This window comes from Pinus tabuliformis, chromosome 3_2 (genome assembly GCF_031772625.1).
Source record: "Pinus tabuliformis cultivar Carrire ecotype Pingquan chromosome 3_2, CPIR1, whole genome shotgun sequence".
Taxonomy (NCBI): Eukaryota; Viridiplantae; Streptophyta; class Pinopsida; order Pinales; family Pinaceae; genus Pinus; species Pinus tabuliformis.
Genome location: NC_142302.1, coordinates 736121135 through 736131026, shown reverse-complemented (window position 1 = coordinate 736131026; position 9892 = coordinate 736121135). Strand labels below are relative to the sequence as shown.

General features: G+C 42.1%; 2 protein-coding genes across 2 annotated transcripts; both read left to right on the top strand.

Moving 5' to 3' along the window:
- The first annotated feature begins 3045 nt into the window (after nucleotides 1-3045).
- LOC149182716 (uncharacterized) lies at nucleotides 3046-3746 on the top strand. The gene is made up of 2 exons (XM_089414642.1): nucleotides 3046-3630; nucleotides 3738-3746. The coding sequence occupies exons 1-2, from the start codon at nucleotides 3046-3048 to the stop codon at nucleotides 3744-3746; spliced, it is 594 nt and encodes a 197-aa protein (XP_089270768.1).
- Nucleotides 3747-4517: 771 nt separating this feature from the next.
- On the top strand, nucleotides 4518-9627 carry LOC149182715 (uncharacterized). The gene is made up of 2 exons (XM_089414641.1): nucleotides 4518-8447; nucleotides 8560-9627. Exons 1-2 carry the CDS (start codon nucleotides 4518-4520, stop codon nucleotides 9625-9627), a joined length of 4998 nt encoding a protein of 1665 aa, XP_089270767.1.
- Nucleotides 9628-9892: the final 265 nt, after the last annotated feature.

Here is a 9892-nt window from a genome sequence, read left to right as displayed (position 1 = left end):
ACTCAACTCATTTAATCGATATTTTTATATTATTTTTTTTATCTTTTTTTTATTTGAGTACTTTTTTGCTTTTGCCATATAATGAGACACATTAACATGCTTTTACCCTGAAGGAGCCTCCTATAGGTAGAATCCCATAGAAAATAAATGTAAGAGCGAGTAGGAGATTCCTAAGAAGTTGTAGCTTGCATGATAGTAGAGAGGTTTGAGCCTCTAAAAGTTGATGTAATAGAGAAAGTAGGAGTTTTCTCTTGCATCACAACAACAAAAAATTTGGAGTTTTCTCCCTTTATTGGTTTCCACTTATATTTTTTGTCCATAAGTGATTTCTTTTATTCGTGTTTCTTATGTTGTGATTTAGATGTTGTTTAAATGCTAAATCTACTACCTATGAAGTACTACTTCTCATCTAAAAATTCAGATAAATAGTGAAAAGAATGTAAACATAAAATTTCATGTTTATAAATACACTATACTGATTCACACCCCCTCCCCCACCTCTTAGTATAGTCGCGTTTCCAACAATTGGTAACAAAGATGGTTCCTTTTGTATCAATTCAACAACTAGAAGGTAGAACTGGTCGAATAATGGATTATTGAACTATACTTTTGATCACTACTTCAAACTTTCAGGAGTGGAGAGAAAAGGTAAAATATGAACTCATAAGTTATGGACCTAGTTTCTGGAAGCCAACATGTGATTGACATATTAAGTATTCTCCCTAAACACAAGGAAAAAATGGAATTCCTAAGCTAAACTTACAATTTAAAACAATCTTCACAATTCGGATCTTGAGATAGTAATCGATCTCAAATTTGTAAAAGAAAATTGAAATAGGTTATAGGTCATGCATGAAAGGGAAACAAGTAGTAGTAGTTTAGAAAAAAGAAAGAAGAAGAAGAAGAAAAAATAAGAAAAGGGATTATAAAAAAGAAATTGTTTAGTCCAATGAGACTTGTTTTGTTAGTGTGAAAGTACATGATTGTCTTATCAAGAAGTTAGTTGAAAAAAAATGAAAGATTAACTCAGCCTTGGTTGAAATAGTAATACTTAGAATAGAAAAAAAAAAATGTCAAAAGAAATAACTACAAATATGTGATGAGAGATATCATGAGTACAAAGAATAAATCATTAGCCTGAGGACATAGTTATAAGAGGCTAGAAAAATTTAAGGGGTGATGACCAGTTAGCTGAAGGAAAGAGAGGAATAGTGTGAAATATTATAAGCACTAGTTGTTTTAGTAAGAGATGAGTTATAAGAAAAGAGTGGCCTATATGGAAAGTTATAAGAGGGGGTTTTCTCCATGAAAAAGAAGTCAGGAAAGAGAAGTATCTCAGAGGCAACCACAAAAGTTAATAAAGAAACTATAAAAAGTCTTGTAATAGAAGGTGTCAACATCATGATTAGTAAGGAAACAAACATAAACTAGTAACAAAATAAAAAACAGAGGAACGATACAAATAATGTGTCTTTTGAAAAAATGCAATCTATAGCTAGAGATGAGTTTAGGAGACCCTTTTATCCTTTGAAAGGTTTCAAGTGTTTTTCTTTTCATAATATGGGCATGTTGTAGTTAACTGTCAGACATTCAAACCAAATATTATCAGTAGAATATGAAACATACAAGGAAGTCCCCTCAAGAAACAAATCAAAGGATATCATTCTCTAGAGGAAGACTATCAAACATTAGGTACAAAAACTCTTTCTATGGCTATTGTTATGTCATGTAATGCTTTTAGGAAGAAATTTGTTGATTAAAAATCCCATACAAAGAAAAATAGGCATGCACTTGAATAAAATAACAAGGAGACATCAGTATTTTCCTCCATTTCGTGTTCACCCAAGATATTATGAATGTGACAACCTTCATGACAAGGCCAAATATTAAAAGATTCCTGGTACCTTAAAGGAATCTAGACAAAAGATGGAGGTCACACAATGTATACCAAATAATAAGGTAGAAGGAAATGCACATAGAAAAAGCTATCCCACAAATGTATAGAAAAGGAAGAAAGAGAGACATGTGACTTCGATGAAAAATTGAAGCCAGAATGGCCCTATGGGGGACTAAAGGAAATGAAAGAAACCATTAGAAAATAAGAACATGGTCAATGTTACAACAACAATCATGAAATGTGAAGTATCTTAAGGGGAAACCAACCCCAAGAATGTTTTTGAAACAAGAAAGTAGATATGAGGAGACAAATCTTGCAAATGTCGTGTGTCAAAGATGCTCTAACTATGGTCAGTAGAACAAATTAAGAGAGGTTACTTTTTTGTTTTGATTTTAAAAAGTGTTGAAGCAAGACTTTGTTGGTAGTTAATCTAATGATATAAGACTTGCATCTCTTTTATATGAAATCTATATGGTGGCCATTTTCCAATGAGTGCATACTAACATGAGGAGCATGAAGTAAACAAAGCTAAATTTTTAAATTTTTGCATTCATAAATAAGCCATTGGTGGTTTAAATAAAGGATCAAGCATTGATTTACAAAAAACACATGTCAAATTCTAAATTAAATGATTGCAAAAATGATTTAATTATTTTTTATTAGGAAGAGGCCTAGTAAAATCATCACCTATTTACTTGTAACCATATCATAGAAAATATTATCGGCATTCATGTCGAGTAACATGGTGCATTTAAATCCTTGAAAGGGTCGTTTTTTTCCCCAAGCAGCCGATGGATAGCGAGCTCCCGCTCCCTGTCGCGCCCCTGACTCTCTGAGCACGCCCGTGCCTGGCAGCCCTGCTGCTGGGCCGTAGCTCTCTGCTTCTGATCCCCTTCGTCCAGGGCCTCCTGCCCTCTCTGCATCCGGGCCTCCTGGCCTCTTCTTGCCTGATCGGGCCTTCTGCCCTCTCCGCTCTCGGGCCTCCTGCCCTTTCCGCGGCAGCCCTGAGGCTGCTGCTGCCTCCCGCTGCCTTCCCTCCTTTTCAAGGCCCCCTGCCTTCTTCTTCTTCGGGCCTCCTGGCCTCCTAGCAAGCTGCCTGCGAGCCCCTGCGAGGACCAATGGAACCGCCTTCTCATGAGCAAGCAGAAATGGAGAAAGCCTTCGCATCTCTCATTCCAGAGAGCAACAAGGAAAGGATCCGCCCTTCAGCCTCAAAGTTTGTCAAAAAGTTGGATGAAATCCCGGAAGTCTCTCTTCCCCCAGCACTTCCAAGAAGAGCTGTTGTGGCTCTTGCAGAACGTGGCCTGGTTGGACAGTTCACGGGGTTATGGCCTTCCCCCCGCACGGTCCAACGCTGGGTGGAAAGAAACTGGAATGCGATGGTCCAAGGGAAAATCGCAATAAGGTTTTGCGGAAGGGGGTTCTTCACCTTCCTCTTTGAATCAGTGGAGGATCGTAACCTCATCTTCAGAAACGGACCCTATTTCATGGACACCAGAGGACTTTATCTCAATCGCTGGACTCCTGATTTCGACCCAGAAATGGACGTCCCCAATGCGGTCCCTGTCTGGGTTCGTCTGCCGCACCTACCGCTGCACTGTTGGGGAGACGAATCTGTACGTGCTATCGGGAACGCAGTAGGGAAATATGTAGACAGATCGGAGCCAAAGGAGAATATGCATGCTTGTGCAAGGATATGCGTAGAAGTAGATCTGGGCAAAGGCTTACCAGAGGCAATCAAACTCAAAGTAGACCAGTGGACGCACATTCAGCAAGTGGACTACGAGCAGCTCCCCTTCAAGTGTAAGGTATGTCATGAATACGGTCATTTTGCTAACAGATGCAGTAAATCTAGAACAGAAGATATTAGCAATAATGAAACCCCTGAGGAAGCATGGGAAATAGTCAGGAAAAAAAAAAAGACAAACCCTCCCCCGGAATCATCTGAGCCCTCATCTGAAACCCCATTCCCTTCCATGCACCCATCTAGTTCTGGGCCTCCCATCCCCTCCTCCTCTAATCCCTTTGAATCCCTGGCTTCAGAGGAACCTCCATCCCCACCTCCGTCCCCCAAGGGCCCCAGAACCTCCCCCTCTTCTCCCCGCCCGGCCTCCCCCCCTCCAACAGTGGAGCGAATTCTAACTAGAAATAAAACAAAGGAAAACATCTCAGCCACGGATCCTCCGAGAAAAGTAGGAAGGAAATCAAACAAAGAAATAAGAGATGAGAATGCGGCAAAAGAAATGGCCACAGGGACCCAGCAACCAATGGACACTTATCTTGATAAGACCAAAGGAAGCGGGGAGAAATTGAAGGAGAAAAGTGGGATCCACAACAAATCAGGTAAATGATGATTTTGGTCTCTTGGAACTGTAGGGGGATGGGCTCCTCCCTAAAAGAAAACGCAGTCCGAGACCTTATTAAAGCAGAACACCCAGACTTCCTCCTACTCCAGGAGACCAAAATCAGTGAACAAGAATTCCAAAACAGCCTGATAAGAAATAGAAAATATGAAGGAATAGCCACGAGTGCAATAGGAGCATCAGGAGGCATAGGGGCAATATGGAACAAAAGTAATTGGAGACTCATAGACAACAGGCAAAGCAGATGGTGGATCAGAATGGATATGCAAAGCACAGACAAGAAGGAGGAATATACAATATACAACGTATATGCTCCCCCACACTTCAGGGACAAAGCTTCTTGTTGGGACTCCCTAATTGAAGATCTTGAGACAGCACAGGGGAGGAATATTTTCCTAGGCGGGGATCTCAACCTAATAAGGAATGCAGAGGAGAAACTAGGAGGGAAATTTATTATGGATCCCTATAGAGAAAAATTGGAGGACATTATACAAACACATAACCTCATAGACATACCTCCCCAAAATGGCCGCTACACTTGGTCAAACAAAAGAACAGGTAGGAATAACATCAAAGAGAGACTTGATAGAATTTTAGTACAGGAGAGAACAGTCACCAGCTTCCAGAGGATCCGCAGCACAATAATACAGGGCTTCAACTCAGATCACAAACCAGTGGCGTTGTACTTAGACAAAGGAGAAGACATGGGTCCGCTGCCTTTCAAATATAACAGAGCATGGGATTCCAGTGAAGACTTCAAAACCACGATAAAAGAAGCATGGACAACAGAGATAACAGGCTCCCCCCACTTCGTTTGGGAAACAAAGATCAAACTGCTGCGGATTGCCATAAAGAAGTGGGCGAGGAACCACGTGATCGAGGAAAAGAAGGGAAAAAATGAATTGCAAAGGAACTTAGAGCAGTGGAATCAGGAAAAGGAAGCAGTCCAAGAAACGGAGGAAGACCAGAGGAAAGAAAGCGAGCTGTACAAAGCACTTTACAATCAGCATCGTAAAGAAGAGGAAGAAATTAGACAGAAGTCGAGATGTTTATGGCTCAATTCTGGGGATAAAAACACCAAGTTTTTCCACGACAGTCTCAGAGTCAGGAGGGCAGGAAATAACATAGAAAGGGTAATGGTCGAAGGCAAAGAACTTACGGACCAAGAGGAAATCAAGGAGGCTGCTTCTAAACACTTCCAATCTCTTCTCACAGCTGATCCTCTCTACCAAGACAATCCAGAATTCGCCAACATTATAGAGAGAAAGGTCTCAGAAGCACAAAATCGTGAGCTGGACAAAGAAATATCTATAGAGGAGATCGAATGGTCAGTCAATAGTATGCCTCTAGACAAAGCCCCCGGGCCGGATGGCTTCACGGTGAGCTTCTACAAAACCCACTGGGATATCATCAAGAAAGATTACATAAGAATGGTGAAAAACTTCCACTCAAAATGTAAAATGGGCAGCAGTATCAAGTCTTCGCATCTAGCGCTAATTCCAAAAGAACCCAATCCCAAATCCTTTGACAGGTTCAGACCGATTTCATTATGCAATGTCTCTTACAAAATTATCACTAAGATTCTGGCAAATAGGCTCAAAAAAATCCTTCCCTCTCTTATCTCCGATAACCAAGGAGGATTTCTCCCCAAGAGACATATAACAGACAATGTAATCCTGGTTCAGGAGGCGATACACAGTAGCGTTGCTAGAAAGGAGAAGGGTATGATAATCAAGTTGGACATGGCGAATGCCTTTGACAGGGTAAATCACACATTTCTGCGGAATGTCCTTGAGAAGTTCGGTGTCTCAGAGCTCTTCATCAGCAGGATTATGGAAAGCATCTCACAAAATTGGACAGCCCCCTTAATCAATGGTAGGCCTTGCAGCGCTTTCAAGAGCTCAAGAGGCCTGAGGCAAGGATGCCCTCTTTCTCCTTTCCTCTACATCATCATGGCAGAAACTTTGAGTTTGCACCTGGAAAACAAGCGAAAGCTGAAGGAAATAACAGGAGTGGACATCATCCGAGGAGCAAAAGGGATCAATCACTCCTTATTTGCAGATGACACTCTATTAATCGGAGGTGCATCAAGCCTCATGGCCAGGAGATTCAAGACCATCCTGGACCTTTTCCTTCAAGCCTCGGGGGGCAAATTAAACAATAATAAGTGCATGATTTACACCTGGAATGTACCAAGATACATAACCCAAAGAATCTCACTAATAATGGAAATCCCAGCCCAATCTAATTGGTCTCATTTCATGTACTTAGGACTGCCTCTGGCCAAAGAGGCACTCAAAAATGAAGTTTGGATCAAGCTTATTGAGAAGCTAAGAGGGAAACTGCAGAGCTGGGGGATGTATTGGCTTAACTTGGCGGGCAGATCAATTCTCATTAAAGCCATTCTTTCAGCCCTCCCTATCTATCAATTTGCCATCACCCTCGCCCCTTCAAGCATACATAAACATATGGAACTGATTCTTAGAAGCTTCCTATGGAAGGGGGGAAAGCAAAACACCAAAAAATTCAGCTTGGTGAAATGGGAAAAGGTCATCCTTCCGATAGAAAATGGAGGGCTAGGAATCAGAATTCCTAGGCTGGCAAATATGGCAATGGGCTTCAAGTTAATATGGAGAATCTTAAAAGAGAAAGGGACCTGGTGGACAGAGGTCATCAAAAGGAAATATCTGAATGGGATCAACAGCAACATCCTCTCCGAAGCAATCACTGACAGACAATGTACCCCTGTTTGGAAATTAATCAAAAAAACTCTTCCCCTCCTCAAGCCTCACATCTCCACAGTCCCAGGTAATGGTAAGCATATCAATGTGTGGAAGGATAGAATTATGGGTACTGAAGCTAGGGAAAATTCCATCAATTTCAGACCTCTGCAGCAGTGGATGTCAGAAGCCAACCTTAAAACTCTTTTCGATATCTCACTCTGGGATCAAAACAGTTGGAAAGGATGGAGAACTTTGCACCTACCTACAGGTTTGGAGAATCTATGGAAAGACCTCAAGCTCTCTCTCACAGGTTCAGCTCCTACAAACAGAGTGATAGAGGATAACTATGTTTGGGATCCAACCGGAGGCAATTACACAGTGAAAGAAGGTTACAAGGCACTCCAAAATTCAACGGCAATCAACAATTGGCAACTCCACAAAGCAGCATGGAGAATTGAAAGCCTTCCTAAGATAAAATTTTTCAATTGGACCTTGCTTCATGGCAAAATCTTGACAGCAGAAAACCTTAGGAAGAAAGGAATTCAGGGTCCATCACTTTGTTTCATGTGTAGGGAGGCGGAAGAAACCATCAACCACCTATTCATTGATTGCCCAGTAGCAAGATCCTGCTGGAAACTCATAACCAGTCCTCTAAACATTGGAGATCTTCCCAATCAGACTTCCCTCCTCCAGAAAGGTTGGGGGAAACTCTTCCCTTACGCCACCAAGAACATGAATCTAGCTAAGAGGATATGGACCAGCATCCCTTCAAACCTCTGCTGGCAGTTATGGTTAGCCAGGAACGAATGTATATTCAAAAACAAGAAACCTAGTATAGCTAGCATTCTGGCTAAAACAACTGCTATTATCGCTGAAACAATTGAAGCTAATGGGATTTCTCATGCAGACCCGGAATACAAAGAGGATAGGGTAAAGGAATGGATCGGGAGATTCAATTGCAAAACAAGAACAAAAAACATGTCAAGAATAGGAGCAGGGCAGAATGATTGGAAACTCAGAGGGACAAAGGAGGAAATCCACAGTTGGGTCCAAAACCAAAAGCGGTTCACGCTTTTCTTTGACGGGGCTTCGAAAAATAACCCAGGCAGAGCTGGAGCCGGGGGAATAATAAGAGATCCTCAAGGGAAAATAATTGTTACTTACGAGTGGGGTTTGGGCACCATGACGAATAATAAGGCTGAGGCTTATAGCCTTTTGTTGGGGATCTCCATCGCCCTGAAGTTAGGCATTCAAAATCTCTTAGTCATTGGAGACTCAGCGATCATCATTGCAGCAATGAACTCCGGAAAAGATTTCAGTCAAATCGCCTTAAACAGAATCAAAGGCCGAATTATGGATCAGATCAAGGGCATCAGCAAAGTGACTTACAAGCACGTTTTAAGAAACAACAATGCGGAAGCTGACGAGCAGGCAAACAAAGCCACGGGAAGACTCAAGGGCCAGGTTAAGGAAAACAATGAAATATATGACAGGGATATTCCATAGTAAAGACGTCCTCCCTTTGCAAAGGACAATTGGTCACCTCAGGCATCCGTTTCAAAGCTGCTGGATTGAGATTATCTTATCTTCATCATACCATATCCTCCTCGACTGTCAAAACAGGCGTTACGGGACAGTGCATCGGTCTCCGGATTCGAGGAATGCAGGCAAGACGGGGATCCTCACAAAAATCAACCCAGACAATATCTCAGGGCGTGATCACGCCCATGCTGAAGACAGACTTCAAGGACAGGGGAAAAGCAACCCCAAAGATCTCCCGGACTTCAAAAATAGATTTACCACTGCTCGATTCAAGCATGAGCGAGCCCTCTTCGTTCCTATAAAAGACAGCGATTCCCTCAGGACTTTCACAACTCATGGTGATCAGAATCAGAGGCGAAGGGTTCTCTACAGGCGGGAGCTTCAGTTAGAAGGATCATCTCAGGATCATAAGGGCAGTTTCTTGCTCAAAGACAACACCGAGCCCCTCTCGGTTTGCAGTCAAGACTCTCAGTTTCTCAGAGCCTACAGTGCCCTTCCAAATCCCAGGCATCGTCTGAAGGCGCTCAACTCGATTCGGAACTCAGCTGCTCATCCACCATCCTGGGTAAACGTTTTTTTCCACTATAGTGCTTTTATCATTGCTAACAGTCTGGTTTTTGTCTCTAGCTTCGTTCTGAGGCCCTTGGCAACTAATCCAGCGAGCAAGCAGATCAGTGGTATCGTTCTCACGCACACTGCCACTTCAGAAACTCCTCGGGGTACTGCTGATTTAGAATCCCAATTCAGAATGGCGGATCAGCAAAATCAACCTGCTAATCAGGCTCAGCCCAGGAATTCTATGGGAAACATCTTCAACAATAAGGACTGTAACATGTGTAAAGCTCATGTAATCATGATAAATGCATTGAACAAACAGGTGAAGGAGCTGACCGAGGATTATCATGCTGATAGAAATTCCAAGCGCAAAAAATTGGAGAAAAGGAAGAAAGAGATCGAAGATTTAAAAGACCGCTGCATTCACATGGAAGCTGCCATAGACCATCTTCGCTCCCTCACCGAAAGCCAGCAGGCTGAAGCCTCAACTAGAGCAAGCAGGAGAGGGCCTCTCCCGGATGACTCTATTACCCAGCACTCCCCTTGATACTTATGCATTGTAAATTTCGTTGGCTAGGAGGCTCTTTTGTCAGGCAATATAGCCGTTTATTTCTAGTTCTGTGTTTAATCAATAGAAGCTACGAGGATTATGGGTCTGCGAACCCAATTTTGAACCTCAGCTCCCAAAATTTCCCTCTTTTGTACCAGAATACTGGACTGTTGGTTTTTTAATATACGAGTAGACGACTTTGTTAAAAAAAAACATGGTGCATTTAACATGAATTGTCACATAAATGGAAGCTGGAAACTAA